This window comes from Corvus brachyrhynchos, unplaced genomic scaffold, assembly GCF_000691975.1.
Source record: "Corvus brachyrhynchos isolate BGI_N302 unplaced genomic scaffold, ASM69197v1 scaffold59, whole genome shotgun sequence".
In the NCBI taxonomy this organism is placed as follows: Eukaryota; Metazoa; Chordata; class Aves; order Passeriformes; family Corvidae; genus Corvus; species Corvus brachyrhynchos.
The window spans coordinates 4,384,272-4,403,299 of record NW_008246054.1 but is presented as its reverse complement, the minus strand read 5'-3'; the positions used below and the strand labels follow the sequence as shown (position 1 = coordinate 4,403,299).

The window sequence follows — 19,028 nt, the reverse complement described above, 5'->3', positions numbered from 1 at the left end:
AGGAACATTTGATTAAAAATTCACAAGGCTTTACATTGTTAAAGAGTTCAGGGGTCAAAGCAAAGAGCAAAACAGTAATGCCCCCTCCCAAAGGTCCCCCAGGAGTGGTCCAAGCACACATTTAAGGGACAGACACCAAGCCAGCCCATGCTGGCAGGGTTTCCACTGGGTTGAGCACTGGACAAGGAGTGTCTTCTAAAAGAGTTTATTTTATAGAGTTTTATTATAACAAGAAGGGGAATTCTCCCTCTAAATCAGTGGAGGGAGTCCCATTTTCTATTGCCAGGGCTACCCCATGCCTCAGTTTGCCACCAAATAAATACCCTGGGCCCAGACAGCTCAGGGCACCTCTTGAAAATCCAAGAGAAAAATGTTCTTTGACACCAAGGAATGCCAAACATTTATGACCATCAGAACATGCTGCCAGTAGTTAGCCAGTTCCCTCCAGCCTCAGGGCTCTCATTAGTACCAGGGAAGACATTTCCACTAATTCCAGATAAGTAGCAACTTTTCCTTTTAAAAGATCATTTGAAAAGAAAGATTAAGTCCAAGGTTGCAAATAAAACCATTAACTATTGATGGGTCAGTCTGTATTTCCATTTATCTGACTGACTGCAGAAGGATTAAACGGAGAACACCAGATTGCTTCCACTACACTCAGTGCAGCTCCTTGCAAACCCTCTCTGGTTAAGGATGCTCCAGACTTCAGCTCCACTGACCTCCAAGGAAGCAAAAGACACAAACTGCAATCAGCTCTCTGCATCTCTTGATTCAGTCAATACTGAGCTGAAATCTTTCTATTCTGGGCACCAGCAGTATTTCCTTGTAGCGTACGCCTGCCATGTGCTCTAACACTTGCAAACACCGTGTACAGCCGTGAATGAGAGCTGCACAAATGCAAAACATGGATTTGCCTTCCTGTCCCTGCCTCACCCCAGCCTGGCCTGGCTCTCGCCTCCCAAAACAGAAACCAGCACTCACAGCAACATCCCTGAGCCATTCCCTGGTGAAGAACCAGGCTAAGAACAGGAATAATATGTTGCAAGGTATTTTTTAGATTTTTTGGGATAGGTTTGTGAAATCCCACTGTATTCACGGCCCTTTCTCCCCCATCTTACACCAGTGCTGTTCTCTCCAGAGGACTAAAGAGTTATAAAAACGAAGCAGAGGAAGAGCAGCCCTGCTGAGGTGAGCAAGGAGCCCACCCAGCACTCAGTGCACAAAGCAGGAGCTGGCTGCAGGAGAGATCCAGGCTCCAATCCAGCCTTAGGACTGGAGTGGTGTGGGCTGGGAGGCCATCAAGGTAAATTTTCATGGCCTCTATCACCGAGAATGACATGTGGCCACTTACTGCTGAGCATCCCCTTATGGTCAGTGGAAAGTGGAATCAGCAAGAAATGGCCCTTCCATTGCCGGTGCTGGGTGGTGACTTGACACCTATTGACGTGCAGGGAGAGGGAGCGGTGCCCGCAGAGGATGTGAGCGGAGTTCTGCTCCCCCTGCACTAAGGAAGTGCTGGACAAAAATCGATGTCTCTGCCCACGGATCGTTACAAGCTCCGAGCCCCGGCCCTCGCTGTGAGAGGGGAGGGCGAGCAGCTCGCACAAACCCGGAGCAGCTCCTCGCTGCCAACCTGCTCAGGTGCCTTTTGGTGTCCTGTTATCCTTTCTCTTCAGGTTTTAATTATTTCCTTGTAACAGGTGGGTTCTCATAGGAGCCTGGCTTTCCAGCAGAGAAGTTCTTACGGTGACTGTATTGCTTTCTTAGGTGTCTTTCAAAACAGCAGGGGACTGTCCGTGCAGTTAAACTCGCGTTACTCAGAATTAAGCACAGCCCAGCGGGGCTCCTGCCCTGCTCAGACAGCTGCAATCAAAACTAAAGACACAAAAACACCCCTCCATGCTCAAGGCAGCCAGACAGGAATGAGCTGCACCATATCCCTGTGCAGGGCAGCGCTGTGGGCAGGCGAGGAGCAGAGTCCTGGTGACAGCCAGGACCTTGTCAGACAGCGAGTGTGTCCTGCGAGGCTGCACAGCCCACAGGACCACGCACTGCCCTGCCACAGCTCCAGCAGTGCTCACAACACTCCTGCACGAGGAGGCTTCAAGAGATGGCAGGAATTATTTGGAGGACCGTCCTTTGTGTTTTGTAGCAATTCTGGTCACATCTGGCTGCTTCCTTCTCATTGGGAAGCGTTTTGCTGCTTATTAAAGTCAAGGGGTTTGCTTTTTCCACAGTTTCTGAACCTGTTCCTATTCATGCCAATGCCTTTGTGGCAGGGTCACCTGAAAAATGAATTGTACTTTGCCGCCTGGCAGGGCAGGGGGAGTGGTGGGAGCAGGAAGACAGATGGATAAGTAAATAAAAGCCTGAATGAAACTGAAAGTGTGACTGAAGACTAATAGGGAACAGATCTTTTAACCAAGGATGTCGAGGGAGTGGTGAGACTTCAAAGATCACATACAGGGCATGGCACGGAGCAGATGAATGTGGATTTCAGAGGAGAGGGGTTTGCAGGGCAGGCACAGCTGGGAAATGGCCAAGCTGCACATCCACATGGGACAGAGGGGAGATGTGGTGTTCCTTCACCTTCCCACCCTCCTGGGCAGGAGGAGGAGGGTGGCACAGCTGGCAGGCTGCTCCCAGGTGCTCAGATACTCTGAGATGCTGAAGCACTTCTTTGATACGGAGCAGGGACCTTTGGGAGTTTCACTTTCAAGCGTCAGCATTTCACACACAGGATAAAAATTCCTCAGGTTTTGTTGGGAATTCACACACGGGGCGTGCAGTGGGGAGCAAGCAGACACCAAAGTCCCAGCTCCAAATAGGTTTGCAGCTCAAGGGGTTTCCAAATCATTCCAGCAGAAGCAAGGAGAGGTGTCCATAGCACACGGTCATTATGGGATGGTTTTGCTGCTCCTTGACATCCCAGTGAGAGCACAGGGAACCCACCTTGATGCAGGAATGGGAGCCTTTTCCCCCCCACAAAGGTGTTGAGACAGTATTTCTTGTTCTGACAACACTCTTTGATGCAGGGCCGAGCTCTCAGCCCATATTGATGGGTCAGGGGTATTTTTATTTGGCGTCAGCATTGTTTCATCAGCTAATAGAGCTTGTTGACTTTGGCACAGGTACATGAAAGGAAAAGGCTTTATTTATTCATTACACATGCAGCCAAATTGGATGTTTGGTTTAATTCTTAGCTAAACTTTTCTGAATGACATGTGGTTATAAGGTTTGTACTGAAGGACTATTTCTCCTGTGGACTCGGTGCTAAAATTGGAAAAAGCAGACAAACCTTTGGGCTAAGGAACCCTTTTCCCTGCATTCTTAGCCCATCTCATACAACTCTACCCAGCCATATCTTCATACACCTGTTTAGGTGCAAACAAGGGATTGTGGGTTTAGGGATGATTAAAAGCCAAAAGTTTTTCAAATGAGAAGGGAAAAGCCAAAGTTTTTAAAGGAAGAAAGGAAAAAGAGTTGCTTCAGCAGTGCTCTACCAAAAGCATTTTTAAAGATGCAGCGTGATCTGGTGGTTAAAGGATGGATTCATCCCTTCTGGTACCCTGAGCAGAGACCCACAGCCCTTTCCCAGCCCACCAGAGTTCTATCTTGTCTCAAGTATAACCAGGGGGCAAAGCACAAGGTATTCTCAGCCTTTTGACTGCCCTAGGGCTCAAGGACATCCTTTGGGCTAAGCAGAGCCTGTGTACAAGTCCAATGGAAAATCCTTTCCAAGAAAAGCGGATATTCTCCCTCCTCCTTGAATAAATCAGCGCTACCCACTGCTGGTTGCAAACCCATCCTTGGCCATAGCAGAGGAAGTTGGAACTCCCCTTTGCCCTTCATTGTGGAACCCATATGGCCCTGGGGACGATCACTTTGCCTTTATGCCAAAATTGAGCAGCACAAGGAAGTCACTCTCTGCTGTCAAATCACCTGTGACACCCTGGGCAGGGTTGTAGGGACGGAAAGATGTGACTTTCTTTTCACAGCTGCAAAGTGCCAACAGCCCCTCTTCCCCCTTGAAGCCTCCAATATGTTAAAATAACACCTGGAAAATGCTCCCCTTTCCTTTGAGGAAAGCCTGGAAAAGCCAACTTGCTGCCATTTCCACCCAGAGGAAGGTTTCCCAACCCACCCCTTGCACCTGTTGTGACACTGCTTTTGAGTGTGGGAGAAAGAGCTGGAGCCTTTTGGTTCTGTTCCCACCCTTAATCACTCCTCAGCATCAGGGTTGCTGCAGAGGACACTGTTTGAAGCTGGGATCAGTGGCTCCTTGCCCTTGGGGCCAGACCCTTGGGTTGTACATTATTAGCTGCTCAGCAAATTACACACTGCTCTTCTCCTGCCACCGAGGCTACTCCGGAGTGTGGCAGCATTTTGGTGTTTTAAAAGGAAAGGCTTCACAGAAAGATGAAAGAATACAATTCAGCTTTAAATTAGAGAATGCTGAGCAAACAGGATTTTCCCTCAACAGCCTGTAACAATTTCCTTGAATGCCCAGTTCGGGATTCATCTTGTTGTAAAGTGGGATGCTACTCCCCTAACGAGGATCATTTCCACTTGCTGATGGAAAAGGCACGGTGATAAAAATGAAGCTGTCAAGCTGATTTAATTGGTACAGTGAGCAGAAAGTTTTCCCCCACCTTGAAGGTGTTCAAAGAGTAAACTACTTTTAAGAAAAGCTTTGCTCTTCAAAGGGAACAGTGTCCAGATGGGAAAAGCAGAAGAGAATGGACACTGAAGACTTGCTGGGAAGTGTGGTCAGAGCTGGGAGAGCAGATCTTACAGCAGCCCTTACACTCATATAGCAGGTATCAGAGGTTTCCACAGGCAATTTTTGAAGCCAAAGGTGTTCAGGGAAATCCTTCTTATTTATTTATTATTTTAAAATTTGCATTGTATTCTATAGCATAAATATGATTTTCCACTAAACTTTAAAAGGAGTTCTCCCCACAGAAAATCCTGCCTGAGTTGGAAGGAGTGCTCTGCTACCATGCTCTGGTTTCCCTGAGTGGAAGTCCAGTTCTAACCTTAGTTTCAGATCCCAAACCACCTTTTTACCATCAGTTTTTTGAGACATGGAGCTTCAGCTGACCCAGTTACTCAGGTAGTTCAACACAAAACACAGGTTTCTGTGCTAGAAAACACCAAAGAGGCTTTTTCCTCCCCAAACTGCACAGCACTGCTGGGTGACCATTCTGGAGATGCCTCTGGGGAGAAGCGAATGCCTGCAAAGCCCCGGCAAACAGCAATTTGGACTTGCAGCCTTCTCCCCACATAGATGAGCCATCCCCCGCAGCCTCAGACATGTCCCATGAGGTTCCCACTCATCCCCCCCCTTCCAGGCAGGGCCACCAGCACGCCCAGAGGGGACACATTGCAGCGCTGACCCTGCTCCCACCCTGCTCCACTGCCCTGCCCTGCCCTTGCTCCAGCGTTTGGCACCGGTGCCTCTGACATCTGCTCTGTGCCACACATGGCCAGGCTTAGGGGAACCTCTGCCTTTTGGCTCCGGGGTGGATTTCTGCATTTCTCAGCCATCCCCCGGCAGGCTCCAGCCACAGGAGGGGCCTGGCTGGGGCTGCTGGCCCAGGAGCTCAGCACTGCAGAGCCACCAGGCTGGGTCTCACCACGCTGGGTCTCATCCCCACCAGCTCCCACCTCTCCCACTGGTTCACATCCATGCAGGAGCCTCTCAGGCAGCAGCCCTCCCTCTGCTCCCCTCTGTTGAGGGGCTCCACACACGGTGCCACCACGCCAGCCTCCGCCAAGCTGCTGCACATCCAGCACAAGCAATGTGGGGTCTCTGCTCCCCCACTGCTGAGCTCCACGTGGACGCTGCCACCGCTGTGTCCAGTCCTGCCTTGACACCTCCATGTCCCAAAGGGAGAATTAGCACAGATTCAACTGGTTTTTACTCCCAGCCAAAGGGTTTGTAACTCCCCATCTGCTGGCTGAGTCAGCTGCTTCAGCTCTGTAGTGCTGCCAGTCAGGAGGTTTGGGGAGCCCTGTCAAGGGGGAGGATCACTGTCCTGCCCTCAGGGACAGCCAGGACACGTTTTGCGCTGGCACAACTCAGTCCAAACCTCCAACAGGCACCTGCTGAATTGTCCCCCTGAAACAGAGCATAAAGCAGCCAAATGCTTTGCACACAGCAGCAAGGGCAGAGTGCTTAATGCAGCAGTCGCAGGAGCCCTGATCAGGGGCTGGCGTGGTACCCATCACCCAACTGTGCCCCCTCCACAAAGGCTCTGGGGAATATCCGCACCTCCATTCGAGGAGCACAGCAGAGCCTCCGCTCCCTCCCCTTTCCCACCCCCGGGCTCTGCGTCCTGCCCTCCCCCATTCAAACTATCAGAGCCTCTCTTACAGAATAAATTATTAATAGCGGCGTAGCGAGCCTCTCTGCAAAGGCTGCATGTATTGAGCTTACAAGGCGCACAAGCTTTTAGAGAGCAGGACACTTTTCCTACTTCCTAAGCATTTTCTTAGTCCTGAATCAATAATGCACTCGCAGCCCTGCACACAGGTCGCTGCTGCTGTGCTCCTGCTGTTAGGGGCTGCGGACATGAATACATCTCTGTAGCAAAATGCAAGGGCTTAATAATCTGGCAGGGAAGGGATGGAGCGGAATCCAAGCAGCTTAATTTGTAAACAAGCTTCAGGGAAGTGCCTGGGAAGAGCAAAGCTTGCAACTCCCCGGTACAGAAAGTCCGGGTTTGGACACAAGCTACAAAGCAGTCAATGGGATTAAACTACCGCGATTTTGAACGCGTGCCCGTGGCTGCCAGCTGAGGGGTGTCTGGTTTACCAGCCTCTCATCCCAGGCTCTAGGTCACCCTGCAGTCCCCACTGCCAAAGGGGGAGGCGGAGGGGTGCAGCCCCGGCGGGGAGGTGGGGGTGGAGGTGAGCCCAGGGCGGCAGGAGGGATGGGGTTAGAGCGGCTCACCCGGGGATTAGCAGTTCACAAAGAAAGAGCTGCTCAAAAATGGTGCCACGGGAGGCCGGGCTGCTGCGGGTGGTGTGTGTGTATCCCCAGCACAGATGAGATTATCTGCTTAGGAGTGGAATTTTCCGGGCGGAGTTAACCCTTGTGCCGCCCCGAAATCAGCTGCACACGCCTGTCTCGGGACAGGGTGCTGGGCTGGGCATCCAGCAGCAGCAGCAGGGCTGCTGCCAGGACATCCCGGGGCTTTGGAAATGGAAGTGCTGCTTCCAGGTCACTCTGCAAACAGCATGCTTGGGGCCCTTCTTGGAGAGGTCACGCACGGACTGGGCTGGTTTCAGGCTGGAGGTTAAAATTCCTCGTGTAACCAGATTTTCTGTTCCTGGCTTAGACAGAGTGGGCGTGAGGGGATTTGTGTCGGTGCAGGAGCGGTGCCGGCTGCGTTGCGAGGGTGGACAGGTGACTTGGGTCAGCCCTTGTGCGTGACAAGCTGCATCTCCCTCTGGATGCTCCCTTTGTAGAGGATGTTTCCTGCCTGGATGTCTGTCAGCCTTTTGCAGAGGTTGTGTCATTTACGGTGCACAGACCAGTTCTGACCCTTTTCATGAGATGCTGCCAGACCACAGGGAGAGTTTTAGAGACTGCGTGGGATGAGAGAAGAGATTTCCTTGAGCCTCACATCAAGGTTGGGTGAGGGAGCCACTACTTTGCCCGGCTGCAGGTGCCTGGGGGAGTTCATTCCTCAGAAACATGGAGCCCTCAATGCCCAGTGAAGCCCAGACTGCTCCTGACATCCCTCCCTGCCTCAGTTTCCCCACTGGGAGATAGGACATTGCACTGCCACCAGCCCACCCTGCCTGGTGGAGATGGTGGAGAGAAGGGCACAGTGCTGAGCCTGGATGAAATACGAAGGAGATGCTTCTCGAATTCAGAGCAGGCTGGAGGGGGAAGGGGAAGAGCAGCCACGAGGAGGGCTTGAATCTCTTCTCTGGCGGAGAGACGGGCCCAAGGGAGCCGAGAGCCTTGAACGAGCGGCGCTGCTCGGTGAACGAGTATCTGCTTCAGGCCAAAGGGAAGAGGCAGAACAGCGAAATGTCTCGCTGAGTGCGTCCCGGTGTCTCGCCCAGAGCCGGCGGGGTCGCTTGTGCTGACTCACGACTCCCAAAGCCGCACGCAGGCACAGCCCGGCCCAAGGCCCGGCCAGCGGTGACCTTGTGCTCGGACAGCCTCGGATCTGGCAGGAAGGGGAAGGAAGCGGAGGAGCAATCAATCCCCCAAACCACGGCCGGGGAGGAGATGGAGGGAGTGACATTCGGCTGAGCCAGAATTAGCAGCAGATCTGTGGAGGGACCCCATTTCCACCCTATTAATAATTCATTCCAGCTCTGCCTTTACCTGCTCATAAACAGCAAACAGCTTGTTAGCGAGGACGCTTTTCTCCCCTTTTGCTGTCTCTGCCTTAATAAGAGCCCCTTGCAGATGGCTGGGGGAGGGAGGTGGCAGGGGAAGGACACACGAGCGAGCAAAGCACCCCACCAGCCCTCCCTGAGCTTCCTATCCTATCCTATCCTATCCTATCCTATCCTATCCTATCCTATCCTATCCTATCCTATCCTATCCTATCCTATCCTATCCAGAGCTGCCCTTCCCCTGCAGAGGTGAAGCTGTGAAATAACCCCTCACCAGCACCCAAGTGCCTTGCCAGAACCGTCCTACCCACATGGGCCACCTAAAACCGTCCGTTTGGAGGAGCACCAGGAAGAGGAGAGTGATGCCTGGAGGATGTGCCGATGAAGGGCTTGCCAGAGCATTCCCGAGTGGATCTCGGGCTGCAGCTGCACAGGCAGCCCATGGGAAAACTGTATCTTCTACTTTATGAGACAGCTTCTGTCTTACCTAAAATATAGAGAGCTTGACCAAAGAGGGATTTTAAAAGAAAGAAAAAAAAAAAAAAGGGGAGGATACAGAGCATCTTGAAGAAAGTTATTAGGATTTTGTTTCCAAAAGGCACAGTTTTGCATTTGGAGCATCCCCAGAGTCTTCACAGTCCAATGCTGCGGTGCTGGCCCCATTAGGGACCTCTCCCTGCCCACTGACAGGCATCCCAAAGCTATTCCTGAGATGTTTTCCAGGTTCGAGTCACAGCTGTGCAGTGGGGAAAGCCCATGGCCCACCTGGGGGACAGGGGAATCGGTGCAAGAAGAGTGGACCAGCCAGGCAGATCCCAGTGTCCCCCCACGTCCCTCAGAGGAGGGCACAGACCTTCACCTGGGCTCACAGGGAAGGGCCCGTCTGGGGCTCTTCGGCATAAGAGAGGCCTCGTACTTCTCCTGATCCCTCTCCGTGCTCCCAGCCCTCTCTGCAGTGAGTTATGCCACTTGCCAGCTGTTGGAAATAATCACTGTAAATTAATTATGGTTTTTTCACCCTTCTGATCCCTCCCAGCCCATGAATAGAGTGAAAATTAATTGTCAGAGAGTATTTCCAACTCTCTTAGAGTCTCACTCTGGCCACTGGCAGGTTACGGTTTATGCCCTGAAGCACAAGATTTAATTACTCACAAATGTTATTTTTGATCATAAAATCACCTTGTCTTGTCATAAATCCAGATAGAGCAGTTGAACCCTCAGATCAGGACCAGTGAGAGTGAAAACACCCTGAAATGTCATTAGGACGAGCCTGTGTTTTCTCCTGGGCAAATGCAATTCTGTTTGGGAAGCAGCACCACGTCCTGGAGGGATTATTGGAAGAAAAGCCAAGGAAGTCTCCCAAAACATGCATCGCTCAGGGTGGCCCTTGTCAAAAATTTGTGTTGCAGAAAATAGGTTGAACTCTGTGTCAGTGGGGAGGTTAAGGGTGGCTGGCCCTGGAGCTGGGTCAGGCACCTTCCCCCCTCAGTGGATGATTTCCCGGTGCTGACCGACAGCGGAGCAAACCCAGAGCCCAGCCAGGAGGAGAACGGAGATCCCTGCGAGCCCTGGCAGAGTCGGGAAGAGCAGGGCAGGGGATGGAAGGGAAGTGAAGCTCCGCAGCTCAATCCAGCATAAACAGGAAAGCAAATGTGCCGAAGAGCAGGGCAGGGGATGGAAGGGAAGTGAAGCCCCGCAGCTCAATCCAGCATAAGCAGGAAAGCAAATGTGCCAGGAAGGTCATTTCAGCTCCATCCTGCAGCCTGCAGAGCCAGTGGATCCAGTGGGGCGTTGGACGGGGGCAGGGAGGGGGGGAAAGAAAACTTTGGGGTGAAAGTGTTCCAGAACACCCACAGGACAGGCAGGCTGGAGCGGGCTGGCCCTGCTCCCCTCTGCAGGCTGGGACCCCCATGTTCTGTGGCCATCAGCCCTTCCCGTGACAGGCTGTTCAGGGAAGGGGAGGCTGCAGGACACCTGCGGTGGCACCGCTCCACGGCGGGGACGTTACCGGGGCAGGAGGGATCAGGTGCACGTGGAGATTTTGCTGATCCCTTTTTTTGCAGGATCTGGAGGAAATTTGATACCAATTTCAGGACTCAGTTGCAGTGCGAAGAAACGCAGGGACTTTGTGAACCTCATCTGCTGACCTTTGAGCAGAAATTCAAAGGCAGCGTCGGAGGTGTCCCAAGGGAGGCAGAGGGGCCTTGGGTGTCCCAGGGGAGGCAGAGGGGCCTTGGGATGCACCTGAGAGTTTCTTAAGCATCACAGCTGGATGGGATGGGGGCTACAGAGGGAATTGTCTCCTCCTGGGTGGAGGTTCAGACCGAGGTTTCCTCAGTCACAAGCAGTCCCAAGAAGGAAGGAAGGGGGTTCCTGTGCTGTCACCTGCTTTTCCTCATTCTGAGGGAGCCAGATGTGGCTCTGCAGACTCTTTGGGGGGCTATCAAACAGCCCCCAGTCCCAACCAGTATCAGCACTTGCAGGAGAGCCTGGAGACAGCCAAGGTCTGAGAGGTCTCTGGTTGGGTTTGAGAGCCAGTTCATAGAGGAACAAAAAAAACTTACAGCGAAAGTACCCAAGAGAAACCCACACAACAGCACCAATCTTTGTGCTGAAGAAACACATTTAACTTTTTCCCTTTTCATAAAATCTTCCTATAAAACACCAAGGATTTCCAACCCCCACCCCCAATTAAAAAAATACAAAGTTTTGTTTTCCAAAACTCATCCAAGTTGATGAGACCTTGTCATTACTCTTATTAGGAGACTGCAATTAAAAACAAGTGGTCCCGGAGTGCTCTAGGTTTTAGCGGAGGCCTTGGCTTAAACACAATTCCATCAAGCAGAAGAGACCCCCAAAAGCAAAGAAAGTCATGCGGGGGTTCCCAAGACACCATTAAACAAATCACACCAGGTATGAGAGCTGTGATTGAGCATCCTTGGCTGAGCAGTACAAGCTCTCCCATCATCTACTCTTTTTTCCTTGCTCAAATCTTGTTGGTTTTTTTTTTTCCCCCTTTATTGTTAATTATTTTTCTTCACTCTGCAGCTAGTGGTTGCAATTGCTTTCCAGCTTCCCTTTGGCATGGAGATCTAAAAGCTGCAGTCTTATTTCTGTGCAGCTTTCACCATCCACAACAGATGTCTAGTTTGTTTAAAATATTCAACAGCCTAATGATTAATCAAGCAATTTCACCTACAAAAATATATAATTTTATGCTATGAGGCTTAAAAATGGTATTATCTGCTAGGGAAAAAAAAAATAAAAGGCAACTTTTACACTCATTAAGAGCCCTAAAAATCAGCTGGGCTTTGTAAAACTGGGCCTTTTGTTGTGGCTGGTTTCCCCCATTCCCCCCCCTTCCCAGCAAGTGGGGAGCAGCTTCTCTGCAGCATCCTGGATTCCTGTCATCCTGCTTTGTCAGACCAGTATCTTGTTTCTTAAGAAATCCTCCTCAAGGAGCAAGTCTCTGCTTTCACCTTCAGAAAGTCCCTTTTGCAGCATTTCTGCCCAGAACTGGCTCCAGGCACCAAGAGGAGGCAAAACCCAAGGGCTGGGTCAGCAGTCACCAGGGCTGAGACGCATTTCCAGCTCAAGGACTGGGCCCACGGGATCCTCCTGAGTGCAAGGTCCTGCACCTGGATCAGGGCAACCCCCAGTATCACTCCAGGCTGGGGATGAAGGATTGAGAGCAGCCCTGCCAAGGAGGATTGAGAGTCCCAGTATGTAAAGAGGGTCTACAGGAAAGATGGGGAGGGCTCTTTATTATGAATTGTAGTGTTGGGACAAGGGATCAATGTTTTAAACTGGAAGAGAGCCAATTCAGACTAGCTGCAAGGAGGAAAACTTTTACAATGAGTGTGGTAAAATACTGGCGCTGTAAAACCTCAGAGAGGTTTCCATGGGATGTCTCACCTGTGGAAACATTCAAGGTCAGGTTGGATGGGGCTTTGAGCAGCCAGACCTAGCTGAAGATGCCCTTGCCCATGGCAGGGGGTTGGACTGGACCTTTAAAGGTCCCTTCCAACCCAAACCATTCTATGATTTGCTTTACACAGGCACAACCTTACTATGATGCCATTTTTTAGGACACTGTGTCCTCAACGAGGCTCTTGCAGTTTGTCCCCTGGAGATTTGCCTGTTTGGGCTGAGCTGGGGCTAAGCAAGACTGCAACGCTCTTTGGTACAACCCCAAAAAGTGCACAACCAGAAGAGCTGGAGAGCCTGAGATCTGCAATGTTTAGTTGCTGTGAGGACACTCACGACTGATTTAATAGCGTGAGACTCAAAGTGAACTGGTTTATTTTAAGCTCACTGAGACCAAGTTTGCCTGGCTAATGCATCCTGACTTTTAGATTGAAGACTTAAATATCTCGAGACTTTGGACAGATTCTTTGGAGGACACACGGCTTGGAGGAGGAAACCAGATTCAAAAATAATACCTGGAATTGTTTCAATAGTGCTATATCTGATCTTACCAGGACCAACGGAGCAGCCAAAGTGTGGCCATCTGTTTCCGCTCCCCCCTGCCCTCCTGGCTGACTCCAAACCAACCCCCCAGCAGAAAAGGCATCGAGCATCCCGCAGAGGAAGGACAATTCAATAAACCTAACCCCAAAAAGGAACACTTCATTTTAGCAGAGGAAGCCGTAGTGATGTGACTCACTCGGCAGCTTCTGAGGCTCTCCTCACCTTTCAGCGCTGTCACTTGGAGGTTATTTTTGTGTTTGCCCCATTACAACCATGCACCTCTCGAGCCATGTGCCTCCCCAGAGCATCAGGGTGGCTAAAGACATCTTTGGGGGTGCTGCCTGCGGAGCTGAGCACGCTCACAGGTTGGGATACATGGGAGCCATCAGGGATTGTGCACCTCCGTTCCCTGGGACGAGCATATGGCAGACAGACAGAGCTTTCGCTCCGCTTCTCCCCGCTCCTGACCTGCCAGGTCCCCTGCCAGGGACGGGCCTGGCCAGCCCTGTCCCTCCAGACGGGACATGGGGAGGGGGATCATGCTTGATCAGACTCAGTTGCTTCCCTCAGTGCTCCAGGGAAACCTGTCCCGCCTCCCATCCTGGCCCGGGTGATGTTTTCTTATTGTGGTTTCATCACAGAGTTCTTCCTTTGTTTAATTTGGCTGCTCCAAAGAAAGCTTGATAGGAGCATCATCCACAGCCCTGGAGGTGGCCACTGTGGCCATGCTGGGAAACAGCTCAAGTGGCAAATACTCAGCGAGATCCATCTCACACTAGCTCAAGGACTGTGGCTGCTGCACACAAGGAAAGGAAGGCTCATGGCAAGAGCCCCTCTGGCCAGGATGGCTCTGAGACACAGACTCTGCTCAGACAGAGCTGCTGAGCAGCAAGGCAGGTTTGTCCGGGAATTTTCTGCTGCCATCCCAAGCCAGTTCTCCACCTGCTGCACCCTTCTTCAGACAAGTGGGGAAAATGGACCTCCAGGATGGTCTTTTCAGGACTGTCCTATTAAGCCATCTGTATGGCCACATTGGCAGGAGGATCATACTGCAACACAATATGTTGTCTCAGCACAGGAAACACACTCAGAGCCCCCAGTACTTCAGCTGAGGGGGATTTTTCTGCCTTTTCCCTCAGGCACCACTGCAAAGCTGCGCTGAGAGGCAGCTCCATCCCCCAGCAGGAAGCTGTGTCTCATTAGCAGAGGTAAACAATTCCTCTGAACGTGACGAGTCAGGAGAGCATATTAAATATGTCAATATCTCAGGGTTTTTTTAATCCCTGCTCCAGAACAGCTTGTTATGGCAGGAGAGGACCCCCCAGCATGGCTCAGAGCCCCATCACAGCCCAGCTGGCATCTCCCCCTCTTTGAGGGGGTTGTGGGCACACCTGGGCAGGTGCCCTCACCCCTTGACCTTGCCCACCCAAGCAAGCCTGAGCACTCCATGGATTTCCTTTGCTCAGTTATCACAGCTGCTAGTAAAAAACAAAAAAGTAATAGAAACTATCCAGCTATTTGTTTTAAAAACATCTACCCAAGCATCCATTTATGAGTGACCTCCCTGCTGCAGGGTGGGCACCACACCGGAGCTCAGCAGCTCTGGTCCCTGCTCTTCCTCCCAGCACACACAGAGGTGGCAAAAGCCACACATCGCCCAAGCTGAGGCTGTGACAGGAGGAACAAACCCCAGCACGGCATTTGCAGCTTTACCATCAGCCAGGGGTGTGTCAGAGCAAGACAGGGTTGGAAACAGCTTGAGTTTTGACCTGTTTTAGCATGTGCTGCTTTCCCTGGCAGCCTCGTGCACACAAACACACACAAACACAACGTGTGCTGTATTTACAGGAGTCCCCTCGTGTCCCCAGGGCTGCCTCCCCTGCAGAGGAGCCCGGTGCTCATGTACAGATCAGCCACTCGCTGGTTTGTTTTCCCCCCGTGCTGACAGAGCGGCCTCCTGCCTTATTTACTCTGTGCTGCTCACATGCTGCTCCAGACACAGAATTATTCGTGTCCTCAGGAGTTTTTCAGGGCTCCTGGATGCTGGTGCAAACAGTTGCTTGCCTTCAGTGCACATCTCTGCGCTCCGAGGAGGCACCAAAGGCCGATTTTAAAGACATGGAGTGGAGAAGCTCTAAGCAGTTTCCAAGACTTTTGGTTGCCCAGCTGGAGGTGGCAAAGCCCGGATTTTCCAAAGCACACTGTGTTACTGAGAGGTTTCCACGTTCAAAGCACAGCCCCACTTTGCACCCGAGAGCAGCCACTTGTACAAACCAGATCCCCTCCTCTGCTGTGCCTGGGTGTACACAGGGCACCCTAAAAGCAGGTCAGAGGCACTCAGACTCCAACAGTTCCCTAGGTCAAAGCAAGCCATGGGCACAGGAGAAGCCCCTTCCCATGCCTGCAGCAGCCAGAGACACAACCAGCCTGCTCAGATCCAGCCCTGCACCTCATTTTTTGGAGCCCCCAAGTACCAGCAGCAGCTCCCCACACCCTGGCACAGCCCTGGTGCTGCAGGAAGTCCCCAGGGCCGGGCAGGAACACGCTGATGCCCACACACAGCACCTCCCCGTGGCTCCCAGCCTCGCACAAAGCACCCACAAACCAAAGCACAATACCCAGCACAGTCTTACCTTGAAAGCTGCTGCTTCAGGAGAACCAAACCTCACACCCCAGCAAGCTCCTCACCTTCAGCCGGCAGCTCTGAGCAGCTCCAGCTGCTTTATCACCTCCTCCTCCTCTGCCAGGTGCCTCTGCCTTCCTGATAAGGGTCCCACAGCAGCAGAGCCCGCTGTCATACCAATCCCTCTGCTTCCCCAATTCTTTGGATTTTGAGTCAAAGAGGGAGGCAAAGTGACAGCAAAGAGATGCTTCATATGCAGAAAAAGGATCAGCAGTGTGTTGCAGAGTTTTTTGTGGTCTGTACCCACTAGAACAAAGCCCTACATAGTCCCCAAGGCAGGTCTGATCCACAGGCTCACTCCTGGAGGCAGAGGCTGCAGGGCAGTGATGTTGGGCTTTAACAAACGTATGGGTGAGCAATAAATGCATTGGCCCAGCTGCCCACCCCCAAAACTTCAACATTTGGTGCATGACCTTGACAGTGTGTCCTAGTGCAGCTCAGCACATGTGGATGTGGAGGTGTGTCCCTGCAAAACACGCCAGCCTGGCTGTGCGCTGTCACTTGTGGGCAAAATGGGATGGCTGGACCTTTTGTCCCACAACCCAGGCCTGCAGGCAGTGGACATTGTCACCTGGATGGGATGAGCCATCCTTCCACTCTGTTCCCTCCGGGTAGGTGAGGACCAAGGCACCAGGAAGCACAAATTTCTGCTCTCTCTGCTGCTGCTCAGTTCTGTCCCACCTTGGAGCTGGAGAAATTGGGTTTCCCTCCTCTAGCTGTGCTCAAAGGCACTGGGGGGGATGGTGTGCCCCCAGACTTTTCAGCATCAGGAGCCACGAGAGGCAGGGGTGTGCTTGGGGGATTTTAGCCATTCAGTTCTTGCAAGGCAGCGGGGATGAACACAGCTTTCTGTAGCCTTGTAAATCAGCCAAGCTTAACCCAAGTTTCTCAGAGACCATTTCAGGGAAGGCGCTTTCTATGAAAATTGCCCCCGTGCCAAATTGAAAAGTCCTTTCCCAAAGGGCCTTTCAAAGGAAACAGCTCAGCCGTTCTTAGAGCTGAGGCAAAGCCGCATCTTTCTGCCTTAAACTCGCTCTCAGAACCAGCATCCTCCAGAGCCAGGCCCCCAGCACCCTCCAGCTCAGGCCAGCAGTTAACGTTTGACACAAGCAGCCAAACCCAGGGCCCGTGTGCCCACGATGCCCACACCATGCCCAGGCTTTGCTTTCCTCTCTGGTGACCGCTGTTGTTGTTCCAGGAGAACCCGTACCTGTGCAGCGACGAGTGCGACGCCTCCAACCCCGACCTGGCCCACCCGCCCAAGCTGATGTTCGACAGTGAGGACGAGGGGCTGGCCACGTACTGGCAGAGCGTGACGTGGCGCCGGTACCCGGAGCCGCTGCTGGCCAACATCACCCTGTCCTGGAACAAGAGCATCGAGCTGACCGACGACATCGTGATCACCTTCGAGTACGGGCGCCCCACCATCATGATGCTGGAGAAGTCGCTGGACAACGGGAGGACTTGGCACCCGTACCAGTATTACGCAGACGACTGCATGGAGGCCTTCAGCATGCCAGCACGGAGGGTCCGGGACCTCTCCACCACCAGTGCCAACAGGGTCCTCTGCACGGAGGAGTATTCCCGCTGGGCGGGCTCCAAAAAAGAGAAGACTGTCCGGTTTGAGGTGCGGGACCGCTTTGCCATCTTCGCCGGCCCTGACCTCAAGAACATGGACAACTTGTACACCCGGCTGGAGAGCGCCAAAGGGCTCAAGGACTTCTTCACAGTGACCGACCTGCGCATGAGGCTGCTGAGACCTGCCCTGGGGGGCACCTACGTGCAGAGGGAGAACCTGTACAAGTACTTCTATGCCGTCTCCAACATCGAAGTCACTGGCAGGTAATGGCTGCTGTATTTCTTTGGGTGTCTCTCCCCGGATGAGAAGAGGGTTGTTTCTAGAAAACTGAGCCATCAACGCTTCTGCTGACCGATGGATAACCATTTCTGCCTCTAATACCCCTTCTCCCCAGGCAGGGCAGCAGATGTGTCCTTGCAGGGAATGGCTGGGGCACCTCCAAGGCTGTGTCCTCCTGCAGCTGGTGCTGGGGGAGCTGGGACATGGCTTGGATGGACACTCAGGGTCTCAGTTCCCTCCAAGACCCCGTCCCAGCTGTGCAAACACCGCCAGCCTTTGCCCAGATGTCTCAGGGATGATGCTGGTGGATCTGGGGGGCGGAATGAGGCTCATCCCACTAAACTCCAGCTCCCTGCCAGTACAAGCAGGGTGGGTCATCCCCAGTCAGTCCTGCACACCCTGAGCAGCCCCAGCCCTGGCAGATGAAGTTTGAGGTGAGGGTAAACCCCCCGACAGATCTGGGGCAGAGGAAGCAGGAGAGGGTTTGTTTCTCCTGGGTTTTGTTTTTCATTTCTCTGTACGATGCCATATGTTACGTTATGACATCAACCAAAAAAGCAAAGTAAGGTGGAAAAGTGCCGAGATGGCTGATTTCCCATCCAGCTTGTGCGAGACTTACAGGCGAGAGGGGAAAAATCTCTCCATCACCCACCCCGTGCTAACAAGCATCACCACAGCGACAGAGGAGCCGTTTGTATCGGTTCCAAACTGTTCGCTTCTGAGACTTGCAAGTAGAAATGTTTGCAGGTGCCACTGAGGCTGGCTTTGAACGGGCTCCAAGGGGAAGGAAGCTGCAGTGAGGGATGGGAGAGCCCTTTCCACCCGCCAGGGCAGGCAGGAGGCAGCGGTGAGGGTCTTTCTCACGGCCTGGTGCCTCTCTGGGATGAGCAGCTGTGGCTCTCAGCGGGGCTGGGGGCATGTTGGGATGCGCACCTTGGGGATTGCTCAGGGAGGAGCCCTGGGGGGCTCAGGCACATGGGCAGAGGAGTGGGAGAGCACTTCCACGTGTGTCTGGTAAATTAGGACTGAACTTGTGATGTCAGTGCTTGTGCAATGAGCTTTGGCTTCTGAGTGCGGTGATCAGCACAGATAACCAAGGACTTGTTACTGGCCCCACAGCAGCCTCGGGATACCTGATGCTTCAAAGAGTTAAAACACTCGTGCTGTCCCGTGAACACCTTCCTCCTCTGAGCCATTCACCTTTCCTGCCTGCCTTGTTGCTTCAGTACTTCGGACTTCAGGCCATGCTGGTGGGATTCTCCCCAGACCAGCACCTCGCTCTCAGCTGTCCTCCTCCCCCCTCCCCAGTCCCCCACCAGCTTTTGAACTCACTGGCCAAATTTAATACCATTTAATAGTAGTAGAGATTGGTTCAAGACATCAAATCCCTACAAATTCTGTGAGAAGAGGCAGCTAAGGAAGGAGAGAAAAAACCCTTTCAAACACACCCAGGGCTGGGAGAGTCACAACCTCTAGGAGACATCCAGAATTCCACAGCCACCCCGACGGCAGCTGAAGCCAGGGATGGCCGGGCTGCGGACGCCCTGTGGAAGCTGCAATGCTGCTTTTTAGCCGTGGCCAGCACGAGACAGGTTGGGGTTTGTTGGCTGATCCCTGCCGGCCTCTCCCCCGGCTGGCGCGGGGCCCGCGTGG

General features: G+C 52.7%; 1 protein-coding gene across 4 annotated transcripts in view; it reads left to right on the top strand.

The window, feature by feature from the left end:
- The window catches only part of NTNG2 (netrin G2), a 45,501-nt gene that overhangs the window by 2,730 nt on the left and 23,743 nt on the right, over positions 1 to 19,028 (top strand). For all 4 annotated transcript variants that reach the window (XM_017745565.1, XM_017745563.1, XM_008642192.2 and 1 more), the window contains one exon: positions 16,716 to 17,359. In XM_017745565.1, coding sequence (XP_017601054.1) covers positions 16,716 to 17,359 — 644 coding nt within the window. The remainder of the gene's footprint in view (positions 1 to 16,715; positions 17,360 to 19,028) is intronic.